General features: G+C 44.0%; 1 protein-coding gene across 20 annotated transcripts in view; it reads left to right on the top strand.

The window, feature by feature from the left end:
- ADGRG2 (adhesion G protein-coupled receptor G2) overlaps positions 1-24,883 on the top strand; it is a 183,372-nt gene that overhangs the window by 93,607 nt on the left and 64,882 nt on the right. For all 20 annotated transcript variants that reach the window (XM_027099715.1, XM_027099697.1, XM_027099695.1 and 17 more), the window contains one exon: positions 17,561-17,679. In XM_027099715.1, the coding sequence (XP_026955516.1) occupies positions 17,561-17,679 (119 nt within the window). The remainder of the gene's footprint in view (positions 1-17,560; positions 17,680-24,883) is intronic.

Genomic DNA, 24,883 nt, shown 5'->3' with positions numbered 1-24,883 from the left:
GAGGCAGTGTCCAGACACTTGTGGGAGGTAGGATTTTTTTATAGGCTGTTCGTGTGTCCAGTTTTGCAGTTTTTGGAGGAGGACTCCACTGGGGCTGTGAATGAAAACCATTAAATCTGTCACATTGTTGTTAGCCAGGTCACCTGGAAAAACACCCTGACAAATTGCAGCCCTGGGCGGGTCAAAGAGGGGAACACTAAAAAGAGAAGAAGAAAGAGCATGGCCCTGCTCTGGTTTGAGGCCAGGGCTCGGTGTCATAGCAAAATTCCCCGGTGAGAGAGGAGTTTCCACCATCGGAGGCTTTCCCCACCCTACTTTACACCATTATTTTTTACAGTCTGAAAAAATAATTCCACTTCTGGTGGAGCCAAGTAGAGTCACTTGAAGGCAATGTAAACAAAAGGAACAGGTAGTGTTGATGCTTTAAGAGAACATCCTGATGAGGGAGGGAAAAAAATGAGAAGACCAGCTAGCAAGTGCGAGGTTTTCCTGGATGTAGGCGAGCTGCTTGGAATGGCACTGACTTCTGGTTTCTAAGGACCAGCCCAGCAAACCTAAACCTATAATGTAGGCAAAGCCTCCTTGGGGGTCTCTTCCCTATCACTCTCCCTTTGCCCTCACTGAGCTAACAGCAGGTTCCCAGCTCAGTGCCCCTGTGTTGTCTGTGCCTGACCTCAATGGGCTCTCCCCAGTCATCCCTGCCTGTGGGATCCCTACTCACCAGCAAAGCTGATCTGATCAACGGAGCCACACTCGTCTGTTAATGACCACAGTCATTGAAATTTGCATCTTTAATGGGTTGCAATGCCTTACAAAAAAAACAAGCCTTGAGAGGTGATCTTTTGGTTATTAATCAGAAATTAAGAACTTTGAGGGTAGGAGAGGAGTCCTACTCTAGGCAAGCTTTAACAGGGCATCCTCTCCTTCAGTCTCTTTGATATGGAACACATTTCTCTGTCTTCCACTTCCCAAACACAAAAAGAGTCAGTCACTCCCATCTTTGTGTCCTCAAAGCACTGCTCTTAGGACTAGCGCGCATTTTATAACACTGTTCATCTGCGCATAGGGGTTGAGTGAAGATGTTTCTTGCCTTCCCAGAACATACCCCTTTATCCTTTCCCTGTGCAAATGTGGACCGGCCTCCATTTAGAAGAGAGTCTTAATTAGGAGCCACAACCTCCTGTAGATGATGTGATCAAACGTCCAAGGCTGCTGACAGGAGGATTTAGCCTAGGACTGAGAAGTGACTGCTGGGTTAGGTGAGGTGGGAGTCCCGGGCGACCTTGATAAGAGTAGCACAAAAGCCTATTTGAAATCAGTTCGAGAGAGGCTGGGAAGAAAGGAAGTGGTGATCGTGAGTACGGCCAAGCCCTGAGCAGATTCAGTTAAGGACTAGTTACAAGGAAAAACTTTGCTTCCTTCAAGGATTGTGTTTTCTCCTCTTCATGGATGAGTTCAGCATGGAATGTGATTCCTCTTCTCTCTGGGCACCAGAGAGCCATGTTTGTGGTTTGATATTTGATAATACAAATGTGAAGGCCTTATGACCGTGTTATTTGTTTTCTAATTCCCCTCCTTGGTTTTGATCTCCTTTTCTAATTTATATTCTCCTTGAACCCGCTTTCCTTTGTGTGGGGAGGGGACTACAGGATGCCATTTTGTCATCTGTGGTCTTGGTGGTTGATTACCTCTTGGCCTTTTGTCTACCGTAAATCACCATACAAATGGAAGGGATTATTACTATCAAGAACAGATGAGAAGGAGGGCAAATAGTTCTCTTTAAATAGGGAGGTTCGGGCTTCCCTGGTGGCGCAGTGGTTGAGAGTCCGCCTGCCGATGCAGGGGACATGGGTTCGTGCACCGGTCTGGGAAGATCCCACATGCCGCGGAGCGGCTGGGCCCCTGAGCCATGGCCGCTGAGCCTGCGCGTCTGGACACTGTGCTCCGCAAGGGGAGAGGCCCGCAACAGTGAGAGGCCTGCGTACCACAAAAAAACCTAAAAAACAAAAGAAAAACAGGGAGGTTCTATAGACAGTTTTGGAACATGGGAAGGGAGGTATTGGAAGACAGTTGAGGCAATAAAGTCTTCCTCTGCTCTTCCAGAAGATGGCATTGAGAAATCGAGAAAAATCCTAGAAATGTGTTCCAGAGGGTATACTTTCGATTTATTCTTGTTGATGGAAGCCATTAAAATCTCTGTACCTGACAGACAGTTGGTGGTCAGTTTCAAAATACGTTCACACATGCACCTAGAGAAGAAGTGAACTTGTGCAGGGAGTCCTAGGGAGAAAAGAGTTCCATTTAAAACACCATTAAAAAAAAAAAGTGAACATTTATCCAACCCTGACATCTCATTTGCCCTTCCTAAACATTAATGTTGTAACCACAAACAAATGACAGGTTCCAGGACACCAGGGAAAAGTAAGCTTTTAAAAAGTCTGAAAAAACATCATTCAGGGGAAAAAATAAGTTAGAGTGGGAATAAAGTACGGACTATAAATGTGGAAGAGGAAAGAAAGCGTTTTAAGAAATAACCTTCTGGCTTCTGAGTTGTACTGAGTGGTTTGATGTCATTAGCAACATGATCCTATTGATTTTCTTTTATCCATATAGTAAAGAAATGGAAATCTAAACATTTTACCACTCACAGTGCATTGTTTCCTGTAGTTATAAATGTATCTTGCAGTCGCTTAGGCTGGGCAGCCAGGTGAGGGAAGGGGGTTGGGGCTGTGCCCCTTAAACCTTGGGTGTCTGGCATGAAAGGCCTGTTTTCTTATTGTACTTCCCGTCTGGTTGCAAGGAGTTGACCGGTCAAGAGCGGAGGGCTAGAATGCTTCAGTAGTCTACTCAGCAGGTCACTGTGATAAATGACTCTCCCAGGGAGATTATCACCAACAAATGCCCAGAGATGGACTGCAAACTCTGCCAGGAGTCCACCCTCTTGCCTGGCAGTCCCCAGAAACATCTTGCTGAATCACTTTATGAGTGAGTCCCAGAGACCGTGTCTATAGACTCTGCTTATGTGGGCTTCAGAGGGAGTGGGCTAGAAGGAAATGAGGCCTTGAATTTGAACTAGCCCGGGCCAGTGTCTTTTGTACCCAGTGGGTCCTTAAACGGGTACTTGTAGTACTTGCAGAAGGAAAAGAGGAAAGCAAGAAGCGTGGGGGGAATAATGAAAGGGAGGAAAGGTAGGCAGAGAGGAAGAGAAAGAATGAAGAGGATGGAAAGGAAGAAGGAAGGTACATAAGTTAGTTTTCTCTGTGTAACAAAACACCCCAACATTTGGTGGTTTAAATAAAGCCACAGCCATTTCATTTCATTTGTTCCCAGTTCTGGAGTGTGCAGTGTGGGCTGGGCTCAGCTGGATGGCCCTGCTGGTGTCAGTTTGCTCACTCACACCCCTTCAGTCCCCTGCCAGTCAGCTAGATGACTCTGTTCTGGGGGTTGGAACAATGGTGGTGACTGGGCACGTGCCTTTCACCATCCAGCAGGCTAGCTCAGGCTCGTTTCCCTGTTCACAGAGTGGCTCGAGTTTCCAAGAGCAGCAAGAAAGTACAGACTTCCGCGGTCAAGCTCTTTTCGAGCTTCTGCTTGTATCACATTTGCCAATGTCCCATTGGGCAGAGCAAGTGCAAGTCCGGCCCACATTCAAGGGGTTGAGAAGTAGACTCTGCCTTTTGCTAGAAGGAGCTGAGGTCACATTGCAAATGGACAGGCATATTAGCATAGGGAGAATTTTTGGCCAGTTTTGCAATCTCCCACAAAGGGAAGGGCTAGAACTTTCTTTTGCTGGCAAGGTTGGCAGACACAACAGTATAGAGGCTGAGTTTGAGGCCCTCACCTTGAATTTTATTTTATTTATTTTTAACATCTTTATTGGAGTATAATTGCTTCACAATGGTGTGTTAGTTTCTGCTTTATAACAAAGTGAATCAGCTATACGTATACATATATCCCCATATCTCCTCCCTCTTGCATCTCCCTCCCACCCTCCCTATCCCACCCCTCTAGGTGGTCACAGAGCACCCAGCTGATCTCCCTGTGCTATGCGTCTGCTTCCCACTAGCTATCTATTTTACGTTTGGTAGTGTATATATGTCCATGCCACTCTCTCACTTCATCCCAGCTCACCCTTCCCCCTCCCCGTGTCCTCAAGTCCATTCTCTACGTCTGCATCTTTATTCCTGTCCTGCCCCTAAGTTTTTCAGAACCATTTTTTTTTTTAGATTCCATATATATGTGTTAGCATACGGTATTTGTTTTTCTCTTTCTGACTTACTTCACTCTATATGACAGACTCTAGGTCTATCCACCTCAATTTCGTTCCTTTTTATGGCTGAGTAATATTCCATTGTATATATGTGCCACATCTTCTTTATCCATTCATCTGTTGATGGACATTTAGGTTGCTTCCATACCTCATTGTAGTTTTGTTTTTTTTTAAATTTCTGCATTCCATATCAAGTGACCTTTATTAGTAAACAATCACGATCCATTGCTGTAAGAGGTGTCCGTTGAATTCTGGAGTTCAAAGAGACCCAATAATTTTTTATTTTTATTTTTTTACTCACAAATGACCTGTGTATGTTTATTTATTAATTTTCTTATTAGTCATCCATTTTATACACATCAGTGTATACATGTCAATCCCAATCTCCCAATTCATCCCACCACCACCCCGCCCCCCACTGCTTTCCCCCCTTGGTGTCCATACGTTTGTCCTCTACCTCTGTGTCTCAATTTCTGCTCTGCAAACTGGTTCATCTGTACCATTTTCTAGGTTCCACATATATGTGTTAATATACGATATTTGTTTTTCTCTTTCTGACTCACTTCACTCTGTATGACAGTCTCTAGATCCACGATGTCTCTACAAGTGACCCAATTTCGTTCCTTTTTATGGCTGAGTAATATTCCATCATATATATATACCACACCTTCTTTATCCATTCGTCTGTCGTTGGGCATTTAGGTTGCTTTCATGACCTGGGTACTGTAAATAGTGCTGCAATGAACATTGGGGTGCATGTGTCTTTTTGAATTATGGTTTTCTCTGGGTATATGCCCGGTAGTGGGGTTGCTGGATCATATGGTAATTCTATTTTTAGTTCTTTAAGGAACCTCCATACTGTTCTCCATAGTGACTGTATCAATATACATTCCCACCAACAGTGCAAGAGGGTTCCCTTTTCTCCACACCCTCTCCAGCATTTGTTGTTTGTAGATTTTCTGATGATGCCCATTCTAACTGGTGTGAGGTGATACCTCATTGTAGTTTTGATTTCCATTTCTCTAATAATTAGTGATGTTGAGCAGCTTTTCATGTGCTTCTTGGCCATCTGTATGTCTTCTTTGGAGAAATGTCTACTTAGGTCTTCTGCCCATTTTTATATTGGGTTGTTTATTTTTTTTTAATATTGAGCTGTTTATATATTTTGGAGATTAATCCTTTGTCCGATGATTCATTTGCAAATGTTTTCTTCCATTCTGAGGGTTGTCTTTTCATGTTGTTTATGGTTTCCTTTGTTGTGCAAAAGCTTTTAAATTTCATTAGGTCCCATTTGCTTATTTTATTTTTTTTTATTTCCATTACTCTAGGAGGTGGATCAAAAAACATCTTGCTGTGATTTATGTCAAAGAGTGTTCTTCCTATGTTTTCCTCTAAGAGTTTTATAGTGTTCGGTTTTACATTTAGGTCTCTAATCCATTTTGAGTTTATTTTTGTGTATGGTGTTAGGGAGTGTTCTGATTTCATTCTTTTACATGTAGCTGTCCAGTTTTCCCAGCACCACTTGTTGAAGAGACTGTCTTTTCTCCATTGTATATCCTTGCCTCCTTTGTCATAGATTAGTTGACCATAGGTGCGTGGATTTATCTCTGGACTTTGTATCCTGTTCCATTGATCTATGTTTCTGTTTTTGTGCCAGTACCATATTGTCTTGATTACTGTAGCTTTGTAGTATAGTCTGAAGTCAGGGAGTCTGATTCCTCCAGCTCCGTTTTTCTCCCTCAAGTCTGCTTTGGCTATTCGAGGTCTTTTGTGTCTCCATACAAATTTTAAGATTTTTTGTTCTAGTTCTGTAAAAAATGCCATTGGTAATTTGATAGGGATTGCATTGAATCTGTAGATTGCTTTGGGTAGTATAGTCATTTTCATAATATTGATTCTTCCAATCCAAGAACATGGTATATCTCTCCATCTGTTGGTGTCATCTTTAATTTCTTTCATCACTGTCTTATAGTTTTCTGGATACAGGTCTTTTGTCTCCCTAGGTAGGTTTATTCCTAGGTATTTTATTCTTTCTGTTGCAATGGTAAATGGGAGTGTTTCCTTAATTTCTCTTTCAGATTTTTCATCATTAGTGTATAGGAATGCAAGAGATTTCTGTGCATTAATTTTGTATCCTGCAACTTTACCAAATTCATTGATTAGCTCTAGTAGTTTTCTGGTGGCCTCTTTAGGATTCTCTATGTATAGTATCATGTCGTCTTTAAAGAGTGACAGTTTTACTTCTTCTTTTCCAATTTGTATTCCTTTTATTTTTTTTTTTCTCTGATTGCTGTGGCTACGACTTCCAAAACTATGTTGAATAATAGTGGTGAGAGTGGACATCCTTGTCCTGTTCCTGATCTTGGAGGAAATGCTTTCAGTTTTTCACTATTGAGAATGATGTTTGCTGTGGGTTTGTCATATATGGCCTTTATTATGTTGAGGTAGGCTCCCACTATGCCCACTTTCTGGAGAGTTTTTATCATAAATGTGTGTTGAATATTGTCAAAAGCTTTTTCTGCATCTACTGAGAGGATCTTATGGTTTTTATTCTTCACTTTGTTAATATGGTGTATCACGTTGATTGATTTGCGTATATTGAAGAATCCTGGCATCCCTGGGATAAATCCCACTTGATCGTGGTGTATGATCCTTTTAATGTGTTGTTGGATTCTGTTTGCTAGTATTTTATTGAGGATTTTTGCATCTACAATCATCAGTGATATTGGTCTGTAATTTTCTTTTTTGTAGTATCTTTGTCTGGTTTTGGTATCAGGGTGATGGTGGCCTCATAGAATGAGTTTGGGAGTGTTCCTTCCTCTGCAATTTTTTGGAAGAGTTTGAGAAGGATGAGTGTTAGCTCTTCTCTAAATATTTGGGAGAATTCACCTGTGAAGCCATCTGGGCCTGGACTTTTGTTTGTTGGAAGATCTTTAATCACAGTTTCAATTTCATTACTTGTGATTGGTCTGTTCATATTTTCTATTTCTTCCTGGTTCAGTCTTGGAAGGTTATACCTTTCTAAGAATTTGTCCATTTCTTCCAGGTTGTCCATTTTATTGGCATAGAGTTGCTTCTAGTAGTCTCTTAGGATGCTTTGTATTTCTGCAGTGTCTGTTATAACTTCTCTGTTTTTATTTCTAATTTTATTGATTTGAGTCCTCTCCCTCTTTTTCTTGATGAGTCTGGCTAATGGTTTATGAATTTTGTGTATCTTCTCAAAGAACCAACTTTTAGTTTTATTGATCTTTGCTATTGTTTTCTTTGTTCTATTTCATTTATTTCTGCTCTGATCTTTATGATTTCTTTCCTTCTGCTAACTTTGTGTTTTGTTTGTTCTTCTTTCGCTAGTTCCTTTAGGTGTAAGGTTAGATTGTTTATTTGAGATTTTTCTTGTTTTTTGAGATAAGCTTGTATAGCTATAAACTTCCCTCTTAGAACTGCTTTTGCTGCATCCCATAGGTTTTGGATTGTCGTGTTTTCATTGTCATTTGTCTCTAGGCATTTTTTGATTTCCTCTTTGACTTCTTCAGTGATCTCGATACCTCATTGTAGTTTTGATTTGGCAGTCGGGATTGATTTAATGAGGTGGTAGTTATCTAAATTCAGTTTTCCTGGTGAAATGTTTTCATACCAAAGGAAAAAAGTTCACCTCTAGTTAACTTCGTATGAATACAGCTTAATATAAGACTGTCATTAAGAAAATCCAGTAGATAAGTGTTCTGTTTTTTAAAAAATTGTTTATTTATTTACTTATGGCTGTGTTGGGTCTTCGTTGCAGCGCGCGGGCTTCTCATTGAGGTGGCTTCTCTTGTTGCGGAGCACGGGCTCTAGGCACGTGGGCTCAGTAGTTGTGGCACGTGGGCTCATTAGTTGTGGCGCATGGGCTCTAGAGCACAGGCTCAGTAGTTGTGGCACACGGGCTTAGTTGTTCCGCGGCATGTGGGATCTTCCCAGACCAGGGCTCAAACTCACGTCCCCTGTGTTGGCAGGCAGATTCTTAACAACTGCGCCACAAGGGAAGCCCAATAGGTGTTCTTTTTGTGAAATAGAAAATTAATGTTCTGAGAAAGAATTCATTGGTATATTTATTTATTTATTTGGCTGCGTTGGGTCTTCGTTGCTGCATGCGGGCTTCCTCTAGTTGGGGCAGTGCACGGGCTTCTCATTGTGGTGGCTTCTCTTGTTGCGGAGTGCAGGCTCTAGGCATGTTGGCTTCAGTAGCTGTGTCGTGCAGGCTGAGTAGTTGTGGCTCGTGGGCTCTTGAGCGCAGGCACAGTAGTTGTGGCACACGGGCTTAGTTGCTCTGCAGCATATGGGATCTTCCCGGACCAGGGGTTGAACCCGTGTCCCCTGCATTGGCAGGCAGATTCTTAACCACTGTGCCACCAAGGACGTCCCAGCATGCCCTAAGTTTTGAAACACCTTTAGTTCCATCATGTTGGGTTGAGGCCTGTGGTAGCCTCACCCAGAGGGTTGGGTCTGCTGATCAGGGTCCTTCGAAACTGGGTCCCTCACTGTGTGCTCTTTAATACCCTCTTCTCCAGCTCTGGGCAGAGGTAACCAGCAGTATTCTATCCCCTGGGATACATTTGGGAAGCCTTAAGCTAGGTAAGGGGAGGGAAGGAAAAGAGGGAAACTGGGATCAAGGAGAGCAGAAGGGAAGAGAGGACGAGAAGACTGGAGAGAGGGGAGGAGAGGAAGGAAAGTGTTCAGTGCTGCAGAAAAATAGCATCGGACCAACAGTTGCAAGAGGTCCACCAGCTCCTTTCCCTGGTCTGGTTCATTCCGCCTCTGACGCAGCCTCATCAGGGTGACCAAGAGGTCATCTTCTTAGATGTTTCGGAAAGCAATTCCAAAAGCTCTCTTCGTCACTTCTACAGTTGAACAATGCTCCGTATCAGGACGTTCTTCCTCTTGTTAATTTAAATCCCTTGGAATGTGGTTGAAGCTACCTTTTAGACATCACCTTGTGCCCATGGCAGAGACGAAAACCACCTCGCTGCAATGGTTCTTTCTCAGAGGGCCTTGTATACATCGTGGATATTATTCATAATCCATCGTAACCTCCACCTGGACATGCAATGTGGATTGTTCCCAGTCTATTCACAGATTAAAATTTTAATACGTTCCATCGGTTGTCTGCTCCTTTCCTCCAGGTCCCTTCTGGCCATTCTCTGATTTGCTTGTTATGCTTCAGCAACGTCAAGCAGATTCTAAGCCCTGCCTACTCCATGCCAGTCTTTGACTCTGTGTCTTGGTTCAGGTACTTTCCTCTCTTTGGAATGCCCATTCCCATCGCTTCACGTAAAGGGCGTTGCACATCCTTTAAGATGCAGCATGACTGTTATCTCCTTGAGGAAACTCTCCCAGATCCGTTTCCCTACAACAGGTTAGGTTCCCTTCCTTGGAGCTCCCGCTGTGCCTGTGACAGAGCCCGCTGCCAGTTCATCTGCGCTTCCAGAAAGCCTGGCCATCTGCATTCAGCCTCTAATGGTCCTCTTGGCCAAGTGCCCTTGGCACACCCAAACAGAGCGGCCCTGTTCTTTGGCACACAGTAGGCATTTGGTAAAGTTTTGTTGAATTAATTATCTTTGAAGTCTTTCAGAGCCATTTCACAATTTAACTCCTCTTGAATGGTGGCATCCAGAACTGAACAAACCAGTCTGTGCAGGTAAAGATCCTTTTAGACGGGCTCCCATCAGTAATGGGGCCACCACAAGGTTTGAGAACCATTCTTGTTTGTTCCTCGATGGCCATACCTACCACTCTACAGCCAAGACCTGCATATCCCTGACCTTCTCCTGTATATGCCCACAAGCCTGACCTTCACCATTCTCTCCGTCTGTGCAATTTGCTTTTCCTACTAGTGTGGAGAAGCTTCTCCTTGCTTATTTCTACTCTCATTTTCAATTTATCAAGGCCTTTGTCCTTTCTTCCGTGGTGTTGGTGTCACTGCCTGGAAGTGTGAGCCACTCTCTGCCCCTCAGTCTGGGCCAGTGATTAATCATTAGGTTGTAAATGAAGCGCCGAGCCCTCAGGATGCTGCATGTCACTGGGTTTTGTTTTGTTTTGTTTTGGTTCCTCCTTGGACCAGCATCACATTACCCAAGAGGACAGTGGAAAACTGTCTGGGGCTGCTGTTACCTGTGCCCTTTGCCCGTTGTTTTGCTGATTGTTCCAGGATGTGTGGGCCCTGTGGTCAGCACCCAGGGCCCCTGAGCAGGCTGTGAGCACAGGAGTTCTAATTCCTGGATGCAGCCTCTCTGAGAGCTTCCTCTGTGCTGGAGCAGGGCTCTAAGTACATACAGAGATCATTTCCTTCCCACCCAAACCACTTGTACAGTCTGCTTGCTTTTTTCTTTTTTTCTGGTTATGCTGGTATTACCCTGGGTTTTAGCCAGCTTGATAAATAGAGGAAGTTGGATGCCTTTCCAGACTTCCTGATGTCATGGTTTGGTGGAGTCTGCAGTTGTGGGAGGTTTCAGTTAATCCTAGCAATTGGTGAGTTTGCTGTTCTTCTCTGAGAAACTTCTCTGTCCAGTGCCATGTCTTACATAAGTCAATATGGCTCCTTTTGTGACTTGCCTTTTCCTTTCAATGATGTAAGAAGCCCAGACATTGGCAGGCACTCTGTCCTGCTCAGTTCCTCGCGGAGATAAAGGACGGTGGACGTGCTGTGGCGATAGTGGCAAAGAGGGATCCAGAGGCCGACGGATGCACAGTTCTTTAAATTAAGTTTAGGCCTCTGTGTCCATCAGCCATTTTCACATCATAGCTTTTGACATTCTCTTCCACAACTTACTCAAGTGAGTTCTTGCTCCCTGGCTGGGAAGCTGGTTTCTTGGCTCTGAGACCAGAAGTCTGTGCTCTCAGTGGGGACTTTCTAATTGTGTTAGAGCAGGGCCAGGGGAGGCGGTATCCAGCTGAACAAGTGATGGCATTACCTCCTAGTTAGCCCCTCTCCGAGCTTGATTTACGAGTTCTGTTTGGAGAACCTGGATGGCTTGGCCCAGCCTCCCTCTGTTATGCATTTTCCTAGAAGAAATACATCTAATTGTATAAGTAATACGTGAACATGTGCCGGTGTTCTTTTGGGCTTCGTCTTTCCCCCATCACACGCCTCTCTGTGGAGGTTTGGTGGGTTTCCTTCCAGGCTTTTTTGTATGCAGCCATACTTGTCACTATATAAATAAGCATACATATGTATAGCTTTGTTTGTTTTTAACATATCCTAGTATCTATATTATTAAGAAATTTGATTTTATTCACTTGACTTATATGTATTGACAATCTCTATGTGTCAACACATATAGATCAACTTCATTTTTTTAAGCCTTGTATAATATTCCAGAATATGGATGGACCATCATTTTTTAACTGTTCATCTACTGATGGAGACTTAGGCTTTTCCCCCTTGCACAAAGCTGCAATGACAGTATTTGTTTGTATATTTTTGTGTATGTATGTCACTATTTCTGTAGGGACAATCTCCGGAATTAGAATTTCTGGATCAAAAGGTATGCACATTTAAAAATTCAAAACATAGCTAAACTGTTCTCTCAAAGTTTACATTGCCACCAGCAGTGTAAACAAGAGTTCATTTCCCCACATGCTCTCCAGCTTTGGGTATTATTAGGCTTTTTAATTGTTTCATTCAGTGGGCAAAACAGATTTCACTGTTGCTTGCCCTATTTTTCTACCTGAAAGTGTTCCAAGGGAGCAAAGAGAGCCTCATGTTGTTTATTAATAAACTTGGTTACCAGGAGCCGCTCAGCATGCTTTATTGTGGCTATCCATAAGGTTTTGGAAGAGGCAATGTACTTGAATTGTGAAATTTCATCAAAAACCCCTATGTAGAAAATTCTCATTTGCACAAATACGAAGTGAAATTATTTCCATACTTGAAGTCACAGTTGATTTGTTTCCCTGTTTGATTATTTTAATGTTTTTCAGTTGTTGATCCTACATTCATTCCACGTTGAATATTGGTACATGTGTTTGTAATTTGCTCATCCTAGGACAGGACAACACGTTCGGCTTTCATTTTTGCCTTCTTTAAACATTGCTTAATGAGGTTTTCCTGACATATTAGGCTTTATTAAAAACTACTTCTTTTTTCCTCTTAAAGAGCATATAATCAATAGAAACTCACCATGACTCCTTATTTCCTCTTTGAATTCATATTCTGGATCCTCCTTGAGCATTGAACTTCTGTCTTCACGGCTCATTGACTGAAGCCAGGAGTAGGTCAGTTGGTTCCAAGATCACCCTATAGATTGTTAACCTCTTGCACCTCTTTATCTTTATGTCTGTATTTCACATGAGGGGATATCATAGTGTGAAGTGACTGTCATCTTTGAGCTAAGAGCTGTACTGATGTTTTGGTTTTGAAGTGAAGCATGATGGAATATTCTTGAAGATACAAGTCAGGTTGTCAGCAGTGCTCTCTGTCCTGGGTGGGCACACAATTTCCTTTCCCCAGCGTGCATCTGCCTTGTCCCTCACTCAGGTCATTGCCAATGCCTCTGCCTCCCCCTTCTGAGCCAAACATATCAGTAGAGAGTTATTTTTTTAGCCCCTCCATGGAGAAAGAATTCTGCCTCTGGCTTTGGGGATGCGAGAGACATAAATGACCCAATCCTTGATATCAAGGAGTTTAGTTTCTAGGGAAGTTAAGTCACAAAAACTGAAGAAATAGCTAATGAAGCATGGTCTCTAGAAGAGACCATCCCTCCTCAGATCCGATCACTTCATTGTCCAGTGCCCCTGTGATGCAGTTAATGAAACCTGAGACTGAGCAGTAATACATGCTACTAAAACATTAACAAGGTCAGCCCCCAAGCGGGCTTTGAGCTTGTCTTCCAATTTGTAATAAGTTCCTTAGGAGTTGTTGCGGTGCGCGGGCTTCTCATTGCAGTGGCTTCTCTTGTTGCGGAGCACGGGCTCTAGGTGCACGGGCTTAAGTAGTTGTGGCGTGCGGGCTCAGTAGTTGTGTCTCGCGGGCTCTAGAGCGCAGGCTCGGTAGTTGTGGCGCACGGGCTTAGTTGCTCCGCGGCACGTGGGATCTTCCAGGACCAGGGCTCGAACCCGTGTCCCCTGCACAGGCAGGCAGATTCTTAACTGCTGCGCCACCAGGGAAGTCCTCCTTGTGCTAGTCTTGTTAGCCAACACTTATAAATCAGTGTGAATATCTCAAAGGCATAACATTTTCTAAAACACTTAGGGAGCAATTATCACACCTCTTGTTACTCAGGTCTAAAATATTGATAATTGCATACATCATTGCAGCCATGGTATAATCAGATTACATCAGTTAACCTGTGGTAGCACAGAATGACCCTCACCCAGACCTGCTCTGCAGTGGTATCAAGCTATTTCCCTCCTTTTAAACTTTATTCTATACCTAGATGAAGTTAGATTTATCATTTATTACCATTCAAGATTGCACCGATGGTCTACATTTTAAAAAATATGATACTTGTACTATTTAATGAAATTGAAGAGATCCAGAATAATTTCTTGGAGTGGTACAAGCGGGGCCATGGCATTCAGTCATGTAGCTTATGTACTGTTCAACCCTAGGGGTTGCCATTTACATCAGAGTACAACCACAAAACATGAACCTGGGGTAATCGTTAATGAGTGGTTATCTAGTGTCAAGGTCTAGATTTTACTGTTTAAATGCTAGCAAATAGTTTTCTTTGTAATGGATGCTATCTCACAAGCCATCCTTAGCACCTTGAAATTTTGCTAAGAACCAGTGGCTATTCATCTTTGCTGTTGACGTAGACAGCATTGAAGCAACCCAACTTGCACCAGAAGATGAAGAGAAGTTCCAGCTGAAAAAGATAAAAATGACTTTTATATATAATGAGTAAGGGTTTCAAAATCTATAGATTTCCCTCTTTAATCAGTAATCCCAGAGACGTCATGACCCAGCAGGATGTTCTCTAGTTTATGCAGAAGGCAGTAGGAGTGGTTACTATTTTAAATACCATAACACTTCTTCTCCTATTAGGAAATATATATTCAGCCTTGAGGAAACGTATTCCAGGCTTGGAATATGGACAATGGAAAGCAGTCTTTTCAGTGGCGCCAGGTCTGTAGTAAGTTCTTCCTGAGCCATATTCTCTTTTCAGGATGGTTACTGGAATCACCCTTCGTTGTGCCCTTTCCTGCCGTCATCTGGGAGCTGAGTACAAGCTCTTTTCAGTGGAAAAGCATGGTTTATTTTGATCAGAGGCCCAAGTCACAGCACATATTAACCAGTCACCCAGTGCCATGACTAACTTAACTTTGACCATATCTTATACACCACTTAGGCCCTACCCTAGAAGTTGGCAAAGCTCAAGAATGGGTTTGCAGAAATTTTGAAAATTCTATAATAGCATTTTGAGTTTGTTGATTTATTTCACCTGACGAACTCAAAACAGTTTACTTCCAAGGAGATCAATTCCCAGGAGGCCAGCATTGTGGCCTGGTAGAAAGAGTAGGAGTCCCACCAAACAGCCAGATGACCTTGACCCATCCCCTAGAACACGTTGGGCCTCTTTCTACATCTGTAGAATAAGGGTCTCAGCTAGGTGAATTCTGAATTCCTTTCCAGAAACAGACTGCTCTGATACTCTTTCCAGAACTAAAATTAGATACTTGTGTAGTAAATCTTCTAAGTCAGCTCTGTGAATTCCAGGTAGAGTCAAACCTGAGGCATTTGTATAGGAGAGTTTTTTTGTAGAGGTTCATTAAATATAGCTTAAAAAAAAAGGGGGGGGGAATGCTTTTGGAGGGGAGCTGAGTTAAAAACTAAAAATAGATTAATTTTTAAACTTTATATGAAAATTTCTTTTTTTTTGTTTTTTGTTTTTTTGCGGTACATGGGCCTCTCACCGTTGTGGCCTCTCCCGTTGCGGAGCACAGCCTCCGGACGCGCAGGCTCAGCGGCCATGGCTCACGGGCCCAGCCGCTGAGATCATGTGGGATCTTCCCGGACCGGGGCACGAACCCGCATGCCCTGCATCGGCAGGCGGACTCTCAACCACTGCGCCACCAGGGAAGCCCTATATATGAAACTTTTTATGACATATATATTAGTGTATAATTCAATGAATTTCAGAAACTGAACACACCATGTAACCAGCACACAGAATATTACCTGAACCTCAGAAGCCGCACTGAGCCCACTTCTAATTGTTGTATCCTCTGCCCGCTTCCAAGGATAACCATGCTCCCACCCTCATTCCATCGATTAGTTTTGCCTGCTTTTGGTCCTCATCTGAATGGGATCATGGACGACATGCATTCCTTTATGTCTGGCTCCTTTATCTAACATTGTATTTCAGAGATTCATCATTATTATTGTGTGTAGCTGTAGTAGACACTTAAATTTTCCTCCAGAGAGACATTGCTTTATCTTTGCACAACGACGTTATCATTCAAGTGACTCATTCGGGAGGGTCAGTAATATGCCATTATGAACAGAGAGGATGAAAGTGCTGGAGAGAAACCAGAGGCACTTTATAATTTATTAACATAGTGTGTTATTAATATATAATACAATTTACAGTATTGATTTTAAAAATAGAAGTCCTCTTTGGAAGGAGAAGGATTCACTTCCTGCTCTAAGACGTTATCATGCCTTGTCCAAGGAAAGAATCATTCCTCTGGTACCGGCAATGGCTGTTAAATTATAGGATTCTTAAAGATTGCCAGCTTTTCCTGGAGACTGAGAAATCGTGATTTATTCCCACCTTTCTGTGTCCTTATCCCTGCAATCCCTGCACTATCTTACCCTGCACATATGAGGTACAAAATAGCTATTTGTTGGGCTTCCCTGGTGGCACAGTGGTTCAGAGTCCGCTTGCCGATGCAGGGGACACGGGTTCGTGCCCCGGTCCGGGAGGATCCCACATGCCGCGGAGCGGTTATGCCCGTGAGCCATGGCCGCTGAGCCTGCGCGTCCGGAGCCTGTGCTCCACAACGGGAGAGGCCACAACAGTGAGAGGCCCGCGTACCGCCAAAAAAAAAAAAAAGCTATTTGTTGACTGACTGAAGGGTCTAGCTAGCATTTATAGTGCCTTCACAGTGCCAGCCCCTGTGCCCAGATCTCCTGTTTACTCACCACAGCTACACTATCAGGCTGGTGCTATTATCACAGTTCGCTAGATGGGGAATCTTGGCCATCGGAAATAACTTATCCAGAGTCACTCAGACATTGTGTGGCAGAGCCAGGACCTTTGATCCCATGCTCTTTAGCCTTCACCGCGGTGCCTGCACACTCTATCTCAGGCCAACAGAAGCTGCGGTGGTGGCTAGGTGCTTGGATGCCCTGTGGCCAGGAGCTCTGCCAGCTGAGAACACGCGGCCTGGTCTGTCCCAGCCCCTTCCCCTGTGGCCATGTAGAAGGAGCCTGCTCCGTGGGCTCTCACTGCCCGAGCCCCGTGGGTGGCGTGTGATTTCCTCGCTGGCTTCTTCCTCCCTCAGTATCCCCCGCCAGCGCCTGCTGCTGGTGCTGACTGCCTGTCACGGGCTTCCGTTGGCCAACTCCTCCATCGGGAGAGGAACGGACGCAGCCTTAGCATCTGCAGTTTTCTCCACGTGCCGAGCTCCTCTCAGCCTCTTCCCCACCTCCCCCATGTGTATTTCATCTAGTTGCTGCCTAGTTAACCCACACATCTCATCTGGTATATATTGGCCCTTGATGATTATTCGTTGGAACGAAATGAATAAACGAATGGTAAATGAGACTTAAAAATTCAGTATTGATATAAACTTCGCTTTTTAAAAAATGTTGACTCTGCCCTCCCCACTACTAAAAGTGTAAGCGATGATAATGAATTAACATACAATAAAGAGGAAATGCAACACACCCATCCTTTTACGGTATGACATAAATGGGATAGATCATTTATAAGATTCTGTGACCTCTTCTGATTCTTAGCATAGTTTTTAACCAGCCTTTATGTAGTGGTAATCATTATATATACGCAGCATTTTGTGTTTTTAAATTCTTTTCTTGATATTTTGCATGTGTTGATGTTTTCCATAAATCTACATGGACTACCTTGCTTATCATTTTTATTATAATATCCCACTGGATGGGCCTCCCGTAATAAACATGGGTTTTGCTTTTTGTAGCCAGTGCCCACCTGGCATTGCCAATTCTCTGGACTAGAGTAATTTAAAGGAAGCAGGTTGCAGGTTGTCTTGCTTGAGGAACTGGCCTTTTGGGCATTGTTGTGTCGTGATTACGGCAAAGCTGTGATGATGTGTCCCCCTATTTTATTCCAGGATGCTTTTCTCTGGCAGGCAGTGTGGCCATGTTGGGAGACCTGAGGAACTTTTACTGACGTTCAAGATATTCCTTGTCATCATTTGTCTTCATGTCACTGTGGTTACATCCCTGGAAGGTAAGGTGCCCATTTTCCTTCATCTTTTTCCTATTTTATCTGTGTGTGTGTGTGTGTGTGTGTGTTTATTTGGGATTGTTTTACTGTGGTAAAAAAAAAACATAAAACTTACCATTTTCACGATTTTTAAGTATATAATTCACCTGCCATTAAATGTATTCACAGTTTTGTGCAACCATCACCCCTATCCAGTTCCAGAACACTTTCATCATCTCAAATAGGAACTCTGTACCCATTAAGCAATAACCTCCCTTCCCCCCTCCCCCCAGGCCCTGGTAACCTCTGTTATTTCTGTCTCTATGATTTTGCCTATTCTAGGTACCTCATGTAAGTATAAGGAATCATACAATATTCATCCTCTTGTGCCTGGCTCATTTCCCTTAGCATGTTTCCAAGGTTCATCCATGTTGTAACATGATCCAGAATTTCATTCCTTTTTAAGGCTGAATAATGCTCCATTGTATGTACATATTTTGTTTATCTCTTCAATGTTGATGGACATTTGGGTTATTTCCACCTTTTGGCTATTATAAATAATGCTGGTATGAACATTGGTGTTTAAGTATCCGTTTGAGTCCCTTCTTTCAATTCTTTGGGGTATATATACCTAGGAGCAGAATTGCTGGGTCATATGGTAATTCTGTGTTTAACTTTTTGAGGATCTGCCAAACTGTTTCCCACAGAGGCTGCACCATTTAACATTCTCACCAGCAAGGCACAGGATTCCAATTTTTCTATGTCCTCACCAACACTTGTTATTTTCTGTTGTTTTGATAATGGATGTGAGATGGTATCATTGTGGTTTTTATTTGCATTTCCTTAATGGTTAGTGATTTTGAACATGTTTTCATGTGCTTATTAGTCATTTGTGTATCTTCTTTAGAGAAATGACTATTCAAATCTTTGGTCCATTTTTGAATTGGGTTGTTTGGGGTTTTCTGTTGTCATTGAGTTTTAGGAGTTCATTATATATTCAGGATACTAATCCTTTATTATATATATGATTTGCAAATATTTTCCCCCTTCTGTGAGTTGTTTTTTCACTTTTTTTTTGGCTGCGTTGGGTCTTCGTTGCTGTGCATGGGCTTTCTTTAGTTGTGGCAAGCGGGGGCTACTCTTCATTGTGGTGTGCGGGCTTCTCATTGTGGTGGCTCTTCTTGTTGTGGAGCACGGGCCCTAGAGCACGCGGGCTTCAGTAGTTGCAGCACACAGGCTCAGTAGTTGTGGCGCACAGGCTTAGTTGCTCCACAGGATGTGGGATCTTCCTGGACCAGGGATCAAACCCATGTCCCCTGCATTGGCAGGCAGATTCTTAACCACTGCGCCACCAGGGAGTCCCTTTTCACTCTTTTAATAGTGTTCTTTGATGCACAAAAGTTTTTAATTTTGATGAAGTCCAATTTGTCTATTTTTACTTTATTGCCTGTGTTTTTGCTGTCATATCCAAGAAATGTCATGAAGATTTTTCCCTATTTTTCTTCTAAGAACTTTATAGTTTTAGACCGGGGCACGCACCCGTGTCCCCTGCATCGGCAGGCAGACTCCCAACCACTGCACCACCAGGGAAGCCCCTATTTGTTTTTAAAAGTACCTACTCGAAGGCACTTCTGCATGGAAATTTAAGGGAGATAGAGAATCACCCTAATGAAGCAGCATCCATTTCAGAAAAGAGGATCCTTAGAAGCTTATGTGAGAATGGGAAAACGTACCTGAGGAAGGCGATAAAAAGTCCAGAAACCCCAGGGCTGCAATATCTTTGAGTACAACTGCCAAAAGAATACAGTGCTATGCAAATATAAAAAATCAGTATTTAAGAAGACATTATTAAGGACATACAGAGAAATACCTTGCTTATTTAGAAGAGAGTTGCAAGACCAAGGAATCTTTGTTGGATAAAGCAAATATCTACTAGCAGCAAACAACAGCATAAATACAACAGACACACACAGATGCACACAAACTAAATGGAAAACTTGCAACAGATTAAAACACAGTTGAGGGCTTCCCTGGTGGTGCAGTGGTTGGGAGTCTGCCTGCCGATGCACGGGACACGGGTTCGTGCCCGGGTCCGGGAGGATCCCACATGCCGCGGAGCAGCTGGGCCCGTGAGCCATGGCTGCTGAGCCTGCGCGTCCGGAGACTGTGCTCCGCAACGGGAGAGGCCACAACAGTGAGAGGCCCGCGTACCGCAAAAAGCAAGCAAACAAACAAAAAAACACAGTTGACAGTCCTTCAAAAGTAGGCACTGGGGCATATTGTCAAGAAGCCATGATACTTTACACAAAGAAATAAGAGCTAAATGTGTATTGACTGCGTACAACGTGCTGGGTTCCTATGTGCTGTATATACATCCACTCTCTTAAGCTGCTCAACCAAATCTATTAAGGGGAGATCCTAGTCTTAGCACCATTTCTCAGATCAAGAAACTGAGGCTTAGAGAGATAAGTAACTTGCTCAAGGGAGTGGCCGAGCTAGGAATTGTACCCAACTTGGAATTTTGTGCTCCTAACCGCAAAACCAGAGTTCTCAAACTTGAGTATGCATCAGAATCACCTGGAAGGCTTGTTAAGCCAGATTCCTGGGTCCTTCCCTGAGAGTTTTTGATTTAGTAGCTCTGGGGCGGGCCCTGAGAATTGACATTTCTAACAAGTTCTCAGGTGATGTTGATGTGACTGGTTCAGAGACGATACCACTACCTACACAACTGGCAGAAGACATAAGTAGGGAGAGAAAACTCCTCCAGATATATATCATGGGATACAAATTCTTTTATGGCCATGTGATGTTCATGTAAACTGTGCTCAGACACATCATCTCCTTGGGGCATTAAGACACCACTGTGGGGGCTTCCCTGGTGGCGCAGTGGTTGAGGGTCCGCCTGCCGATGCAGGGGACATGGGTTCGTGCCCCGGTCTGGGAAGATCCCACATGCCGCGGAGCGGCTGGGCCCGTGAGCCATGGCCGCTGAACCTGCGCGTCCGGAGCCTGTGCTCCGCAACGGGAGAGGCCACAACAGTGAGAGGCTAGCATACCGCAAAAAAAAAAAAAAAAAAATTATGAAAATGGGGCAGGTAAACCTGAGAGTTTCATGGCTCTGAAACCAGCCTGAGTAGGGAAAACCTGTGTGGATGCTAAGGTCACTGAATGTATTTCTTGCTCTGGCTCTCTGATGAATTGATTTCTTAAGGCAGTGGTTCTCAGAGTGCGGCCCCCAGACAAGCAACATCAGCATCACCTGGGAGCTCTTTAGAAGTGCAGATTCTCAGGCCCAGCCTAGACCTGCTGAATTGGAAACTCTGAGGGTGGGGTCCAGCAGTCTGTGCTTTAACCATCCCTCCAGGTGATGCTGATGCATTCTCAGAGAGCCACAGTCTTAAAGAATTGGCTGAAACATTACTGTGCCCCATGATATAGTAGAAAGGTGGTGAGATCTAGAGTTAGAGCCCTCCCCGTGCCTGCCACCTGCTATTTGTATGATCTCTATTTGCCAGTAGACTGACATGGGACTCTATTTCCTCATCTTCAAAATGGGTGTAATCCTGAGCTCCCCCAGTGGGCTCTTGTTTTTTTGTTTTGTTAAACATTATTTATTTATCTTTTATTTTTAAAAATATTTTATTTATTTATATTTGGCTGTGTTGGGTCTTCGTTGCTGTGCACAGGCTTCCTCTAGTTGCGGCGAGCGGGGGCTCCTCTTCCTTGTGGTGCGCAGGCTTCTCACTGTTGTGGCTTCTCTTGTTGCAGAGCACGGGCTCTAGGTGTGTGGGCTTCGGTAGTTGTGGCACGTGGGCTCAGTAGTTGTGGCGCATGGGCTTAGTTGCTTCGCGGCATGTGGGATCTTCCCAGAGCAGGACTCGAACCTGTGTCCCCTGCATTGGCAGGTGGATTCTTAACCACTGCGCCACCAGGGAAGCCCTGGGCTCTTGTTAAGGCTCAATATATGTTTTAAAAAAAGAAAAGAAAAAAAAAGAACCTCCATGATGGCAAAGGTTTTTCTTTTTCTTTTCTCTGTTTCTTTTTCCAGCTTTATTGACATATAACATTTAACATTGCATATGCAAAGGTTTTTCTGAATGAAGTGTTTTGGGATCTGGAAAGGGCTAAATAGGAGTTCGTTATTGTCTTTCAGAACTCCAACTAAGAGTAGTCATGTTATTTAATAATCACTTTGATAATATTTACCTGTGCCAGCCGCTGTTCTTTGAAGTAGGCACTAGCATTAGGCTCCGTTTTACAGACTTACAGGAAACCGAGGCGCAAAGAAGGTAAGCAACTTGCCCAAGGTTAAACATTTTGGTTGCAGAGTTGCAATTCGAACTCAGGCCATCTGACCCAAAGTCTGTGTGTTTAGCCACTACGTTGTCCTGTCTTCAGCATTCTTAACCTCTCTGCTACACTAGGTTGTGTACTGTGCTTGGTGGTTGTGTAGCTGTAGGTTAAACATCAAGGTGGAATCCACTTTTGGACTGGATATTGGACTGGATCATCCAGACGGCTTATAGGCATCATCTCTCTGAACAGCTTTGGACCGAGGCAGGTTTCTTTTCGGTTCAGGATGGCTTAGGTCTGGTCTTTGATGAAGGCCAAGGGGACCTGCTACTTCTACACTGGATAATCAGTTGCGTGGTAATGAGTGGCTGCTGTGTGCCTAGCATTACTGGCTGCTGAGAGGACATCATCTCTGACTCCAGGAAATTTACACTCCAGTTGGAGGGACATGACTATGACACGTGAGAACAGTACAAACTGTAACTAAATCCTGAAGCGTGAGTCAGTGCTATAGGGATTTAACATATGGCCTTTGGCCAAATCCGTGGGTGAGTCTAGTTAAGCCACCTGTAGCAGATGCTATTGGTGCGCTGCCCATCTCCCCTTGGCCCACCCAGAGGTCACCTAGAGGCAGATCCTGCACATGCTGGTGGCTCCCGTGTCTCCCTGACTGAGAATGATCTGTACCCATGCACCCATGCTTGGCCTGTACGTGGAACAAGCTAGTAGTGCCGGGGAGTTAATACCCCAAAGCAGTGAAGAATGGGAGTTCGTGCTTACCTATGCCAGCTTCCTTGTCCCTTGGTGGGACAATGCTAAGGTGTGTTCTATACACCTAGGAGATTGTTGGATTGGGCCACAGTTGCCCATAGTAGCAGTGTGCTAATTAATGTACCCATTATTGGCTTTACTCTCTTCCCTACCTCACTCCCCTACTCCCTCCCTCTGCTTCCTGGGGTCATCCCCATTTGGAAACACACTCATTTTCCAAGTCTAGCCCAGTATTACTGCCTCTATGAAACCTCCCCTCACGTCTTCATAAGAATTAAATCTCTTCTGCCAGTGCTCCCTTTTCTGTTTATCCATGTCTTTTTATGCTTGTCACTTTGTATCATGTCATGATGTACTTCCTTTGCATCATGAGTCGTTTCAGCACATGGTCTGTGCCAGGTGAGAAGGGAGAATGAAGGTTTGGCAAGGTGGGTGGGAAACTAATGGGGTGAAAGCAGGCAGAGGGCCTGCTCTGGGGCAGGCCGTGATGTAGATCATCTCATTTAATCCTCACAAAAACTCTTTATGGTAGATATTTTAAGTCTCAGTTTGCAGATGAAGAAACTGAGTGTCAAAGAGAGTAAGTCATTTGCCCAGAGTCACACAGCTTGGAGGATCCCCCATTGGAATCAGTAGCCCGTACTGTTCATACTATACCAGGTTGCCCAGTAAGTGAAGACTGAATGAACGTGGCACTGAGGCACGGAGAGAAGAGGGCGAGGGAGCCTGGAGTAGACTGCCAGGGAGCAGCCGTTGCCCCTGGCTCTGGGGTATCTGGACTGCAAACACAGTAGCTTCGCCCTGGAAGCCTGAGAGATGACTCAGGGGCTCTTGACAGTGAGGAGGGATCGGACTGACACTCCCTTTTTTTTTTTTAAACATCTTTATTGGAGTATAATTGCTTTACAATGGTGTGTTAGTTTCTGCTGTATAACAAAGTGAATCAGCTATACGTATACATATATCCCCATATCTTCTCCCCGGACTGACACTCTCTTGTTAGGCCACTGACCAATAGAGAAAACCCTTAGACCTTGACACTTCCAGTTGTGTAATTTGGTGATGTTCGAGGGAGTCATTCGTGGTCTACCAGAAGCCCAAATTAGTTTTGGCGGGTAACTTACCTCTAGCCTCTAGCTCTCTTGGGCTGTGCCAATACCTCTTTTCTTTTCTTCCTCCCTCCCTTCCTTCCTTCCTTTCTTCCACTGCTTTTTTTTTGTTTTCCAAGAAGGTCTTCTTTTAGGTACAACTGTTTTCCAGAGCGTAAGATGACATATTAGTGGAAGATGGTTATAATTTCATTCTTGCAGAGTTGTCATCCCCATTTGGAAACAAGTACACATTTGAGCCAGTTTGGTGACCTCATGAGCTATAATCCCAACTTACTGTCTTTCTGGGCTGGATCTAGATCTTTCTGTGCTGAAGGCATTTCTAGTGATAGATTTCTCTCTAATTCCCCTTGTCCCAGGCCTCACTGGCTTGTCTCCTCTTACCGTCTCATGCTTTGTCCATCCAAGTCTTTGTTCTTCTTTCCAAACCCAGTGCTGGTCTCCTTGTCTCTCACTTTTCTATCTGTAAAATTGCGATTATAAATACCATAGTGCTGATCTGATACTCAGCCAATTTCCCAAGCCCCCAAAATCCCACACAGGCATGAGGCCACTTCTGCTGGGCCCTGACTCTTTCCCTGGCAGGTAGAAGTGGTGACAAGGAATGATAGAGAATCTAGATGGGTTGAGGGGGAAACTGAAAGCAGAGGACATTGTGTCCCACTTTCCACTTAGAACTCCGGATGAGAACCCCTCACAGTGGACTGTAAATCCACATGGGGCAGTGGCAGAGATGAGAAATGGTGGCACAGTGTGTTTAGGCAGAGTGAAAGCTGGAGGTGGTGTCCTCTCCAGGTCTTTCTCATCTCTTGTGTGACAGGGAAGGGATTCAAAATTGCCCTCGTGTTCCTAGTGGGTAGCTCTGTTGAGAGCCAGGGGCAGGGACAGGGCTGCAGAGATGACGGTGTGGACAGCTGAGACCAGGGGCCAGATGGAGGATGTGACAGACACCCAGTGGTGAGAGCTGAGAGGATCTAGGTCAGCAAGAGAGGGACCCCCCAGGCCAGGGTGGGATTTTGAGAGACTAGAACATGGGGCGTACTGGACACAGCCTT

Source organism: Aethalodelphis obliquidens, unplaced genomic scaffold (assembly GCF_003676395.1).
Source record: "Aethalodelphis obliquidens isolate GAN/ISIS:26980383/991018 unplaced genomic scaffold, ASM367639v1 scaffold137, whole genome shotgun sequence".
NCBI classification, from domain to species: Eukaryota; Metazoa; Chordata; class Mammalia; order Artiodactyla; family Delphinidae; genus Aethalodelphis; species Aethalodelphis obliquidens.
Note: the sequence above shows the minus strand (reverse complement) of the source record. Positions and strands in the feature narration are given on the sequence as shown.